This window comes from Peromyscus maniculatus, chromosome 12 (assembly GCF_049852395.1).
Source record: "Peromyscus maniculatus bairdii isolate BWxNUB_F1_BW_parent chromosome 12, HU_Pman_BW_mat_3.1, whole genome shotgun sequence".
Lineage (NCBI taxonomy): Eukaryota > Metazoa > Chordata > Mammalia > Rodentia > Cricetidae > Peromyscus > Peromyscus maniculatus.
The window spans coordinates 12,504,651-12,518,125 of record NC_134863.1 but is presented as its reverse complement, the minus strand read 5'-3'; the positions used below and the strand labels follow the sequence as shown (position 1 = coordinate 12,518,125).

At 51.2% G+C, this 13,475-nt stretch overlaps 1 protein-coding gene across 3 annotated transcripts in view; it reads left to right on the top strand.

Moving 5' to 3' along the window:
- The window catches only part of LOC143268222 (insulin-like growth factor 2 mRNA-binding protein 2), a 78,840-nt gene extending 67,624 nt beyond the window's left edge, over nucleotides 1-11,216 (top strand). The window contains exons 12-16 of one of the 3 annotated variants that reach the window (XM_076549362.1): nucleotides 4,789-4,863; nucleotides 6,226-6,357; nucleotides 7,916-8,029; nucleotides 9,382-9,470; nucleotides 10,406-11,216. In XM_076549362.1, coding sequence (XP_076405477.1) covers nucleotides 4,789-4,863; nucleotides 6,226-6,357; nucleotides 7,916-8,029; nucleotides 9,382-9,470; nucleotides 10,406-10,454 — 459 coding nt within the window. In that variant the 3' untranslated portion in view covers nucleotides 10,455-11,216. Of the gene's footprint in view, nucleotides 1-4,788; nucleotides 4,864-6,225; nucleotides 6,358-7,915; nucleotides 8,030-9,381; nucleotides 9,971-10,405 lie in introns of those variants that run through there. The other 2 variants (XM_076549363.1, XM_076549364.1) reach the window with 2 other exon arrangements.
- Nucleotides 11,217-13,475: the final 2,259 nt, after the last annotated feature.

Here is a 13,475-nt window from a genome sequence, read left to right as displayed (position 1 = left end):
CCAGGACCCTTCCTGTCTGCTCCCATTCTTCTTCATAGTCCTTTCCAGTTCCACCAAACAACTACGTTAGAAGAAAGATACTAGTACTGACCAAACCGGGTCCTCTGAGGATTGGCATTGTCCCCTCTTCTCAAGAGGATAAAAGAAGGCTGAAGATCCCCCCCACCCCCCAGCTGAGGGGATGTGCTCGAGTGGAAGGAGCATTTGTGCTAGCACTCAGCACACCGGTGCGTCATTAGTCTGTAGCTAGAGTTTTCCTGCCTTGCCCACAGTCAGGACAAATCTTTGTCACCCGCCAGTCCCACAGCCTCTCAGACCCAACCAAGTAAACACAGGGACTTATATTGCTTACAAACTGTATGGCCGTGACAGGCTTCTTGCCAACTGTTCTTATAGCTTAAATTAATCCATTTCCATAAATCGATACCTTGCCATGTGGCTCGTGGCTTACTGGCATCTTCACATGCCACACAGCTGGCAGTGTCTCCCTCTGCCTTCCTATTCTTTGTTTTCTCCTCTCTGTTAGTCCTGCCTATACTTCCTGCCTAGCCACGGCCAATCAGGTTTTATTTATTGACCAATCAGAGCAATTTGACATACAGACCATCCCACAGCATTAGTCTATGCTTCAAGGACTTACAGACTATGAGAAAACAAATTGAATGAAGAACTTTCTGGAAGGTGCTGATAAAATCATGGGCAGACAAGAGCTGATGGCATTACCTGTTAGGAGGCCAGGACTGAGCAGAAGGCTAGGGACGTCCTCTTGGCTTGAAAATTGGTGTGTGCAGATGCGGCTGCCGTTAGCCCCAGATTCTGCCTCTCTCGGGTGTCAAGGATTGTTTGGTGTGGGCCTGCTTCAAGCCCGTCTGTCAGCTCTGCTAAGATGCTAAACACTGCCAGGAACACTTCCCACTGCTGTGGAAGACAATTGGCTACCATGAGACAACCCCGAATTATGAAACTGAGTCTCATGACTTGGAGAGAAAGAATACTTACACTTTCTCCCTAAGAGCTGGAGTTTCTCCTGCAGCAAGTATGACAGAGAAAATAATAAACAAACAGGAAAACCCAGAATATTCTGAATTGTGCAGAATGAGGACTGCAGTGCCGTTGGCAAAGAACTGCACCTTGCTGCACCCTCAGCCTGCATCTGTCTGCTTGCAGTCAGAGACTCGTACTCACACAGGGTGAAGCCTAGACCGGGCGGCTGTGATGCGGACATGCGGTCCTCTATGTCCAGTGGCCTGACACAGGCAGCTTCCTGGCCTAGACAGTGGAGAAAGTAGCGATGAGAACAGGCTGGCTGCATCCAGGAGATCTTTGCTGGTGCTCAGTGCTGTAGTCTGAGATGCTGAAAACCCACAGTGAGACAATTTGGACCAAAGAGCCTTGAGGGGTTCCTTCATCCAAGCCCCACTTCACTGGAAGAAGTGAGACAATAGGAACTGAGCAAGGAACCTAAGTGGGCAGCCTAGGCTCTTAGATATAAATTCCATTGACCTCTAGGATCCTGACCATCTGCTATTGCTGACCACAGCAATAACTTCCCCATTTGCTAATGCTTATGAGAAGTGGAGCCAGGAGGTCTGACTATCTACCCAGGCCACAAAACTACAGAGTGTGACAGCCGAGACTTGCCCAGATTGTCCTGTTTCTGCTCCACGGCCTCCTCCTCCTGTAGCAACCTTACTGATCTTCAGAGTCATTCCCAGTTAGCGCCTTCAGGGAAACGAAGAGCGAGGGAGTTCAGACGCAGGTCTGATCAGTCCTGTAGGCATCGCTCCACAGCATTCTCAGGACTCTGTGCCAATGGTGAATCTTGAAGTAGACAGGGCTTCCTGCCACCTGTCTCAGGGCCAGCCTGCCCCAGTCTCCATCCCCTGAACATGCTGCGGCTACCACCAAGCAATAACTGCCCACCATGGAGGGTGGTCCTCGGGAGCTTGCTTACTGGTTACCTATGTCTTTCATTTGTCCTCATGCCACAGAGTAAGTAAGCAAGGCCAGAGGAGTCTCCAGAGGTCTCGATGAAGGGTCCTCCTTTCTAGATCAGTGAAGGTGACACCATGCAGTGGATGAGTGTTCCCAAGGAAGCTGGGACACAGCACTGGACCCTGAAGTCCCAGGGTAGACCCTGGCTTAGAGCCTAGATGGGGTGAAAACAGAATCAGACCTCTGAGTGAAGGTCTCTGAGCTTTGGAGACAGTATACCACAGAGCAGAGTGAATGGCACCTCCCTGACCCTGGGTTCCCTCTGCCTGAGCGGCCCTGTAATGGACGATGTTCCACCTATCTTTTGTTTGCTTGCCTGCGACTTGGTCTCATAGCCTAGGCTAACCGCCAGCTTACCTTGGCGCCTGTGATGACCTTGAAGTCCTGATTCTCCTGCTTCCACCTCCTGAGTGTGCTCTGCTCTGCTGTCACTGTGCTTGGCTGGGCCAGTGCTCTAGAGAAGCTGAGTTGAGAATTGTGTCAGGCGTTGCACGATGCATTGTGTGCTCACCTGTGGCTCCTGGCTCCTCACCGCTATGTTCCTGATGTGCTTCCCATTCATTTGACTTTGAATTACGTTTCATTCTGCCTTGATTTGATGATTGAGTTTTAATTTACTTGTTTTGTTTTTGAGAGGAGAGGTGTGTGCGTGCGTGCGTGCGTGCGTGCGTGTGTTCAAGCTAACCTCTAACATCTAGTCTCGAATGACCGTCCTGTCTCAGCCTCCTCAGTAGCAGGGGCTACTGACATGAACTGCCAGGTCCAGCTCAGTTTTGTTGTCACCTTCTCCTTTTTCCTCTTCCTCTTCCTCCCCTAAAGATTTGTTTAAGGAAGTCGAGATGTGCTGGGAGAAAATGTAATAAAGACCTTGTCTTAGTCAGTGTTCTACCAATGTGCGGTTCCCTAGACGTTCCACTGTGAACCTCTGGAGGTCATTCTTATTCAAACCATCACTTTCCACTCCCTGGACCCCATAGTCTTGTAGCCATATCATAATGCAAAAACGCATTCAGTCCAGCTTCAAAAGTCCCTGTGGTGTATAATAGTCTCAACACTGTTTAAAATTCCAAAGTTCAAAGTGTCTTCTGAAATGCATGACAATCTCTTAACTATAATCCCTATAAAATCAAAATCAAAAAGCAGGTGCCATACTTTCAACATACAATGTCACAGAATATACTTTATCATTCCAAAAGAGAAGAAAGAGAGCATAGTGAGGAATTAGTGAATCAAAGCAAGACTAAAAACTAAAAACCATCTGGACAGAGTCCAAACTCTGCATCTCCAGGTCTGATATCAAGCGCTCTTCAGATCTCCAACTCCTTTCAGCTCTGTTGACTGCAGCACACTGCTCTCTCTTGAGCTGGTTCCACTCCCCATGAGTAGCTTTCCTCAGCAGCTACCTCATGACTGTGGCATCTCCAACATCTTGGGGTCTCCAGTGAAATCCAGGCTTCACTTTCACAGCGTCACACAATGGCCTCTTTGGGCCCCAGCACACTGGTGTCTGTAGCTTTTCTTAGCCATGGAGGGAGAGTCCACAGCACCTGACTTGTATCCTGGACTCTAAAGCCAGAACCACATGGCTGAAGCTGCCAAGTTCTGTTTGCTGGTCCTGGAACTTGTCCCCCTCATTCAAATACATTTTCATCAGCTTTCTGTTGTTGATGGTTTTCTTCATGACTAAACTTTTCTTTAATTCCTTTTCACAAGTTGGAAGCTTAGCTGGGTGGGATCTTGCCCTGAGGTCACCACTCCCTTTATTCCATTGAGCATCAGGCTTTTCTTGAAACTTTTTATCTCCCTGAGTACGAGACTTATCTCTATTATACTCCCTGGTGTTCCTTTTCTCCTCAAAATGTACATTTTGTATTTTCCCTTTCTCAGCTTGCTCCTTTTCATTATAGATCTGCATGAGAGTGACCACTAATATCCAGACAACAGAATCAGTGCTAGTCTATCTTGAAATCTCTGCTAGTGCCATTAATCCAAAATGCTTCAATTTTGCCTCAGGCAGATTTTTTTGGGGGGTGGGGGGTGGGGACAAGAGCAAAAAGCAGCCCCCCCCTTTTTTTTTTTTTCAGCCAAACATCGCAAGAATGGTCTCTAGGCCATTTACTAATACCCTTCCCCTCTGAACCTTCTTGAGCTGGGACTTCACAGTCCAAATTGCCTTCAACACTGGCCGTCATGCTCCTAGTGATAGTGGCTCCTTAAGCCCTGCTTAAAGCATTCAGCTGCTTTCCTAATCCAAAGTTCCAAAGTCTACATTCCACCCCCAAGCAGCGTGGTCAGGCCTGTCACTCCCTGGTGCCAACTCCTGTCACAGTACATGTTCTGTTGCTGTGAGGAGACACCATGACCACCACGGCAGCTCCTATAAAAGAAAGCATTCGGTTGGGGCTTTCTCACAGTTCAAAGGTTTAGTCCATTTTCGTCATGGCGGGAAGCAGCTAGATACCAGTTGGAGAGCATTGTGGACTAACCTTCCCTTCCCTCTGAGCCTGGGGGTTGGCAGAGCCTGTATCTCCTAGGACTTGGCTGAGGGAAGAGGCAAGTTCTGGAAGGGTGCTCACTGCAGGGACAGGCAGTAACTACTGGCCCTGGGTAGCCAGAGACCCATATTTGATACTGAGAATTACGGTCAGACTTCCTAAGACCCAGGGCAGAGGTGGCATTATGTGTGGCGCTCAGAGGCAGAGGCTGGTCATCAGCTGGTGCCGGCATGCTCTTAATGCTCTCCGGCAAGCACAGGAGCTTTGGCATCAGCACGTTCCTTTTCTCAAACCGCAGATAGCTCCGGCAGAAGGTCCAGATGTCAGTGAAAGGATGGTCATCATCACCGGGCCACCTGAAGCCCAGTTCAAGGTCAGTACCAAAGCCCATGCCGGCCTGCAGGCTCTGGGTGCTGGGCAGACGGCCCAGGGGAGTTGAGGTGCTGCTTTGCCAGCCTGGTGTCCACTTCCCCTTCTGCTGCTCACGGGTCAGACTTGTGCCTGGTTCCTCGTTTCTCCTCTGTGCTCTGTCTTCTCTCCATGGAAAGGCAGGGTGTCCGTTGGTGCCCAGTTGGCCAGTGCCTCCAGCATGTCTCTGATTGGGCGGCCGTCTTGGGCTTCTCCAGCTGAGAGCGTTAACATAGGTGCAGAGGAGAACCTTTTGTCGTGGAAGTTCTGGCAGTCTGTGAGGGAATTCTAGCAGCGTTGGGGGAGAGTTCTTTTGCGAGGAGCATGGCTCTGTGTCTGATGTCCTTCCTCGAGGAACGTTAAAACTTGCGTTTCAAGAAGTCAGAAATGTGCTTTGATTTATAAAAGTTCAGCTCTTACAATGAAAATCACAGGGGACCAGAAGCTTGGCACTGAATAAACAAAATGTGGTATGTCCACAAAAGAGAATGATTTGTCCAATGCATGCTACAGAGGAATGACCCTAGAGAAATAAGAGCATGGAGGCCATGGTTCCACGTGCATGTGTCCAGTAGCAAACCATAGAGAAAGACGTAGGCTGGTTGAGAGTGGCGGGCAGTCCTCGGGATTAAGCCCAGGGCCTCACACATAGGAGGCGGCAAGCACTCGGCCACTGAGCCACATTCCTAGTCCTCTTCTTTCAGTTTTGATTCAGGGCCTCACTAAATTGCTCAGGTTGGTCTTAACCTGCAATTCTTTTCCTCGACTGTCCAAAGGTTGGGATTATGGGCTTGTCCCATCCCTGAGATGGATCCAGAATATTCTGGATAGTGGCGATGGTCCCACAACATACTAACGACTAAGTACATGATGAGATGATGACTTGGCCAGCATGTGCAAGGCCATGAGTTTGATTCTCAGCACCACAAAAGCAGCGGCGTGTTGAGACTTAGCAGATCCTGTTGCCTCCTTCAGTAACCAGAGAACTGAGCATACAGTGGAGGGGGGTTAAGAATGCCTTAAACACATTCAGCCAATCACGTACTTACAGGCACTGGGCATATGAAAACAGGGTGCAGTCTTGGTGGCTCACGGTTGCCCTTGCCTAGACACACACGTTCCTTAGAGGAAGCAGTCACCTGCAGATCACGAGGCTCGGCAGCATGCACAGACGGTGGAGCGTGGTGGCTGAGATGGGTGGCAGAACTGAGGCGGGTGGGCAGCTGCCCCGTGCCTGGAGGGAAGCCCACACATCCCGTCCCTGGGACTCCCGAGTTCCCGCACAGCGCTGACCGAGTGGCCCGATCACCAGTCATCTTGTCCTCAGGCTCAGGGACGGATCTTTGGGAAGCTGAAGGAAGAAAACTTCTTTAACCCCAAAGAAGAGGTGAAGCTGGAAGCCCACATCCGTGTTCCCTCGTCCACAGCCGGCCGCGTGATCGGCAAAGGGGGGAAAACCGTAAGCTGGCTCCCGACTCCCTTCACCTGGATGAGTTCCCTGCCCTGGCCATGCCCGGTTCCCCTCAGACCCTCACTCGCTCCTTTGCTCGCTCTCAGCATGTCTGAGGGCCTTGGGCTGACACGCTTGGGCTCCGGCACGTGCAGGATGCATGAGGCATGGGGATTCCAAGGACAGAAAGGTCATCCGCTGGGCTCTAGCACTAAGGGCCCAGTTCCATGGTGTCAAGCCCACCCTCTTCCTGAGCACTATGCCACCCAGCCCTGTTTATATCCCAAGACAAGAAGGCCATCTCCCATCCCACCTACCCCCACCCTCACATCCACATGTAGCAGATAGAACCCGTTGGAGACCCCTCTCTGTCTGGTTTCCAAGTTCGGAGGCTGCAGCTGCCCTGTGCTGTCTCTGGACCACAGTCTCCAGGGACCCTCTCACTCCCTACTGCACATCCCATTTTCTGGTTCTTTCTCAAGTCTGGCCATCCGCTCTAGGGGAGTTAGCTCAGCAATAGGGTGAGAAAGTGTAATTTATGTGTCCAGTCTGAAGGTCTCAGTAACACACGTCAGCTGGATTGCGGAGCTGGAGGCATAATTCAGCGATAGAGCATGCACTTAGCAAGTATGGGACCCTGGGGTCAACCTTCAGCCGCCCCCCCCCCCGAGAAAAGAATATTGATCCCTAGACATCAATAGGTTATCTGTGGACACAAGATTTTGGCTTTCTCACTTGGTGAGGAGGTGACCGGAGCAGTTCTGGGCCTGTGATGATGAAGTGACGTTGAGTGGCAGGAACTGGGGTCGGGCAGTGCAGATTCTAGACGTGGTGAGTCATGCACAAGAGAATGTAGTTGGCTAGGATCCACAAGTGCAGTCCAAACCCCAGGTACGCACACTGACCGCTCGACAGACTTGAAGTGCTGGAGACCGAGACTGGAAGCGGTCACTGAATCCTCTCTCTCCCCAGCTGTGGGTGGCCACCCCTCTGAGCCCCTCACCCTGCCTGTGAGCTGAGCATCAATGCCAAGGGCCAGGGCAGGTAGAACCCAGCCAAACGGAGAGTGGAGGATAGAAGTGCATGGTCATCCTCGCCTATAGAGCAAGTTCAAGGCCAACCTTGGCCCAAAGGGAGCAGAGGGGGCAAAGGAAGGAAAGAAGAGGGCGGGGGGGGGGGGGGGTGAGGAGAGGGAGGAGAAGGAAGTGGGTGGGTTTATTCTGAGTCAGAGGAGGCCATAGCTCCTGGCCAGCAGCCAGGGAAGCAGGTCCAGAAGTGGGCCACTGACCTGGGCTCTTACTAGAAGTCCGCACGAGTGTCTGCAGAATGGGAGCATTCAGCCTGAGAGGCAGAGCCTCGTGGAGTTAGGGCTACACCCCCATTTCTCTGTCAGTCAGCCCTTTGGAGCCAAACCTACAGGAGCTGAGGCAGGAGAAGGAAAGGGGGCGGGCGGTTAGCTTCTCCGTCCACAGCCCAAGTATCAGCTTCATGGGTGACCGGGGTGGGCGGGCTGGGGGGCCGGGTGTGTGTGTGTGTTACTCACTCACTTCCTTCTCTGCCTTTCCAGGTCAATGAGCTCCAGAACTTGACAAGCGCAGAAGTTATCGTGCCTCGTGACCAAACCCCAGATGAAAATGAGGAAGTGATCGTCAGGATCATCGGACACTTTTTCACCAGCCAGGTACTATCCTGTGAGGGCCCTGCCTCCTGCCCAGCTCCTCCCACTAATTCACGTACTGTATTTTTGTGTCGAGTGGCCGTGTGCTTAAAGCCCCTCCTGACCACCACACAGCACACACGGGGGAAGCCCTCCCTGGCCCCTGACCTCGGGGACTGGAAACGGTTGGTGCAAGGCTCCTAGCATGATGCGCTGGGGTCGGGAGCTTAGCGTCGCTTGCCCTCCCAGCCTTCCTCTGAGGAGCCACATGTCCAGCCAGCCCCCAGCAGAGCAGCCAGGTGGCCACCTTTCACTGTGGAAAGTGACTACTCACAGAGGTGTTGTGACGAGGGAGGCCTTGGCGGGTTGGGCCAAGGTGCCCTGGTGGGTGAGGGAGACCGGCCATGCAGATGTGTGGAGAGGTGGAGAGTTTAATCTCAGCATCCAGACACAGATGTCCACGCGGAAAGTTTGTTATTAAAGGGGGAGAGAGAGAGCGCGAAAGAGGGAGGTGCACTCTACCTCTGGCATGAGTCAGGAGAGACAATGAAGGGGGAGTTTTTTCTTAAAGAGGACTTTACATAAGACGACATCAGGACGCTGGGCAAGAAGTCCCCAAGGGGCGGCTCAGAATACCAAGGAAAGGGACCTAGTATTCTGCCGCTCTCTTCCCGGGTCTCCCCAGAACTCCACGTCACTGCTGCCTTGCACTCACAGAAGCCAGCGCTGCAGGGACATGTGGCCCAGTGTGTGGCCTCGATGTCTTGATGCTTTTTTGCTGGGCGGGTTTTAGAAGAGGGCGGCTGTGATCCTCCTGGAGGCCAAAGAAGAAGGGCAGCTGTGAAAACGACTCCCAGCTGCTCGGTGGCCAGCTGCCTGTGACTGCTGCCTGGGCCAGTGGCAGAGTTCAGCCCGTGGGAAGCTGTGGCTCAGGGTTGGAACTCCTGTTCTTCAGGGCTTGTCAGGGCGCTAGTGTCTCCCCTTTCCTGGTCTTTCCAGTGCTTCGGAAAGGGGTGGGGAGGGGAGGGGCACACCAGAGCTCAGGTGGGCGTGGCAGGGCCCTTGGCCTCCACCCCATCACTGACCTCTCCTGCTACTCCCTGGCCATCTGCTCCCTGTGAGCTGCTAGGTACCCCCGCTCCCACCCCAGTGCACCCTCCTCTCCCCGCCCCCTCCCACCTTGCACCCGGCTGGCTTGGTGAAGGGAAGAAAACTTCTGTCCCTGGCAGCTGAACGTGGGCAGAAGGGACCTGGGGGAAGTAAGATTGGTCCGAGCACTCAACCTTTCCCAAGTCCGGAGCCCTCTGTTTCCCTGTGGGGGCCCCAGAACTGGGATTGTCTCTTCCCTGTGCCCTCCCTCCCTCTCTCCGCTGCAGACTGCGCAACGCAAGATCAGGGAAATTGTACAGCAGGTGAAGCAGCAGGAGCAGAAATACCCTCAGGGAGTCGCCTCACAGCGCAGCAAGTGAGGCCCCCACAGGCGCCAGCAAACAAGAGATGAATGTAACCCTCCCAACCCCCCCGAGAGAGACGAGACCAAACAGCCAGCAGATCGGGAGCAAACCAAAGACCATCCTGAGGAGTGAGAAGTCTGCAGGGCAGCCAGGGCCTGCAGACCCCTGCACATCCTGGGATCCAGGAGGCCATAGGGAGGGCCCGGGTTCCCCAGAAACACCAGTTGGCCTGTGCCCAGCTTCCCCTGGCTTCTGCAGGCTTCCAGCCATCCACTGCCCATCCACTCAGATCCCTCCTCGGCTCCCAGGACGCTCTCCCTTTCAGTTGAACTAACATAGGTGACTCAAAGCAAAGCGAAATCCGCAGCCTTTTCTTTGCTGTGGAGCGTTGTCTCTGTACATGTCTGTACATACTAGAAGGGGAAAGATGTTAAGATGTGTGGCCTGTGGGTTACACAGGGTGCCTGCAGCGTTAATATATTTTAGAAATAATATATCAAATAACTCAACTAACTACAAGTTTTACTCGATTATTAATTTTGTTTTCTTTTTGAAGAGAAAGCAGGCTTTTCTAGACTTCAAAGAATAAAGTCTTGGGTGAGGTCCATTGGTAGAGAAAGGAACTTTGAGCCGCCCACACGAACTTCACTTGGAGGGAGATCTCGTCAGGAACACTTAATGGCAGTCGTGGGTCACCTGTGTCTATCAACAGAAGGGATACCGTCCCCGAGGAGGGGCCCCAGGCCCTTGTCACCTGTTTACCCCATGCACCCCTTTCTCTGCTTCACAGGTTTTAAACTGGTTTTTTTTTTTTTTTTTGCATACTGCTATATATTTCTATCTCTCTCTGTTTATCTCCCTCCCCTCCCTTCCTCTTTGCCCGCCATCCTTCTGAACCCCTTCGTCCTTTTCTGTTCCCCCCGTATCTATGCACACCCCCCCCCAGGCAAAGCAGTGCTCTGAGTTATCACATCACACAAACGGAACAAACGTGAAACACACGAACCAGCTTCAGCTTACACTTGGTTCCTCAAGCGAACAAGAGTCGATGGCACTCCTCCCATCTCGGAAGAGGAAAGCGGGAACCCTCCAAACCAACCAGCCAACCAAACAAAGGAAAACTCCAGAAAGAAAGAATGTACTTTGTCTTTTTACATTTTGGTATACAAGCCATCAACATTTAGTAGTGAAATTATTTCTTTCTTTAAAAATTTAAAGTGCAGGAAAATAGCAATTTATACGAGGTTGTTGGCCCAGGGCATTAAATTTGCAGATTTTTTTAAAATGAGAAAAACACACAAATAAAGCTACCTCAGGTGTTTTTTACCTCAGCACCTTGCTCTTGTGTTTCCCTTAGAGATTTTGTAAAACTGATAGTTGGAGCATTTTTTATTTTTTTAATAAAAATGAGTTGAAAAAAAAAAAAGATTTCAACTGCCAGCCTGGAGCAGGCGGCAGCCCAAGTGTGCAGCGACTGTTCAGACTTGTCTTCCGCTAGCCAAGAGCCTGCGTGGCCTTCTGTGGACAAATCTAAAAATGTTTATTTTTAAAAAACGACAAAGAAAAACAGATGATATTGGAGCCGTCCTGAATTTCAATAGGGTACGTGCCATGAGGGCTTTTGCGCTGAAGGATGACCACGTCCTGGTTATGTGAAGAAGCCAAGACACCACCAGACTGCAATGCCGATTTCCTCTACTGCAAACAGTGTTCTGTGACAAAAAAAAGAAAAAAAAAATATATCCAAGCTAACAAGATCCTGGCGTCCTGGTGTCTTATTTGCTGAGCCTTGTGTCCCCCGGGGGTGTCAGCTGGAGGCCTAGGGGGACAGTAGTTGGACAGTCGGACCCGGGCAGCTCCTTGTCCACCTGGTTCTTGGGAGGGACCCAGCTCCGTGAGTCAGTGTGCAGCGGGCACAGCAGTCTCGCCTGGGGGCTTGTGGGAAGTGCGCCTCTGCTGGGTCCCCGTGGGATGGCAGTTTGTGCGGATCTGTAGAACTACATGCCCGGGCAGGACATGTCAGGCAACTCAGGACAGAGGCTCTCCCTTCCTCTAGAGCAGCGGTTCTCACCTTCCTAATGCTGACCCTTTAATGCAGTTCTTCATGTTGTGGTAACGCACAACCATAAAATTATCTCATCGCCACTTCCTAACTGTAATCTTGCTACTGTTATGAATCATAATGTAAATATCTGTCTTCCAGTGGTCTTAGGTGACCCCTGTGAAAGGGTCTTTCAACAACCCCCAGGGGTTGCGACCCATAGGTTGAGAACTGCTGAGTTGGCCACCTGTCTCCTAATTGTCCCTCTTTAAATATCAGTACAGATGGAAGCTTAGAAATATGTAAAACGGGCATGGTGATGCACACCTTTAACCCTTTAATATAGCTACAGGTTCTGAATTTTTTCCTGGTAAAATTTCTAATGGGCTATAATCCCCCAAAAAAGTTGTGAAACAAAAATTCAGAAGCAAAAATCAACCCAGTTTTAGGTCTCTTTGTTTGGTTCCAGAAGAAAATCTTTTTTTTCCCTCCATTTTTTTAATTAAGAATTTTTTTTCATTTTACACACCAATCAGATCCCCGCTCTTCCCCCTCCCATTCCCCCAGCCTTCACCCCCAACTAACCCCCCACTCCCCCCACAAGAAGGCAAGGCCTCCCAGGGGGAGGCACATCCAGTAGAGGCAAGTCCTAGCCCTTCCCCCTGCCTCAAGGCTACACGTGGTGTCCCATCATAGCCAGAAGGAAATCTTAAGAAGGCTATGCATCAAGGTTAATTAAATTAACAAATTAATGCGTACAGATTATGAAAGGTTATACGGCACTAGATCAGCGCTGGTTACAGCGGCGGTGCTGGTTTGGTGGATGGTGGAAGAATCATGGGTGGAAGAATCATGAGCCATGGTTACCAGAGTTAGAATGGGCTTTATTAGAAGAGGGGATAGGACAGGAGAATCCAGGCCTGGCAGAGAGGAAACAGAAGGAGAGGGGTGCACAGAGACAGAGCAGAGACAGAGACCAAGAGCAGAGAGGGTGTGTGTGTTTGTGTGTGTGTGTGTGTGTGTGTGTGTGTGTGTGTGTGTGTGAGAGAGAGAGAGAGAGAGAGAGAGAGAGAGAGAGAGAGAGAGAGAGAGAGAGAGAGGGAGAGAGGGAGAGAGGGAGAGAGAGAGAACACGTGGGGGTGCATGTCTGGCTTTTAGGCTGGGACGCAGTCGCCCGCTGATGACGTATAAGGCGCCAGAGGAGACCCCCTCCCCTCGAGCTGTGCATCTACAGAATCCTTACAGATTACTCTTTACCTCCATCTCCTCTTAGCTCCCCTACACCCTTATCTACCCCGTATCTCCCACACCTTCTCATCTGTTAGCTTTGTCCTATGTAACTTTCCATGGCTTCCTTTGTAGCCTGGTGGGCTCAGCAGTGGCTATACAACTGAAGACAACAGCTTCCCCTCCTTAAGAATCTATCAATAACCGATAGTTCAGCAGGAAGGGGTAGAACGCTGTGAGCCCACCCCCATCCATGACTGTTAGCAGGACTGGTCTTGCGAATGCCCAGAGCAGGCAACCCCAGCACTGCGTTCCTGATTGCAAGGGTGATGCTGTACTAGAGGACAGCATTGAGCAGCACATCTGTGTTCATTGCTGTTACGAATTTGCAGGAGTGGAGAACTCCCAGCTGGCCAGGCCAGGGTATCCCACATGTGAGGGAAAACACACTGGGCAGATGCAGCAGGGGCAGCTGCACGTGGAAAGTCATTCACACCCAGGCGCTGCATCCGCGTGGAGAGTTTATTATAATAGATGGAAAGAAAGGAAAGAGGGAAACGGAGGAAAGATAAGAGAGAAAGCTGAGGTGTGCACACATCATGGAAATGGAGAAAGAGAACAGAAGAGAGAGGAAGGGGGGAGGAGATTTTCCTTAAAATGAGGCTTTTATGTCAGGACCCAGGGTGGCCCCAAGGGATGGGTCAGAATATTAACAATTGCTGTTCTATTCACAGTAACTAAGAAATGG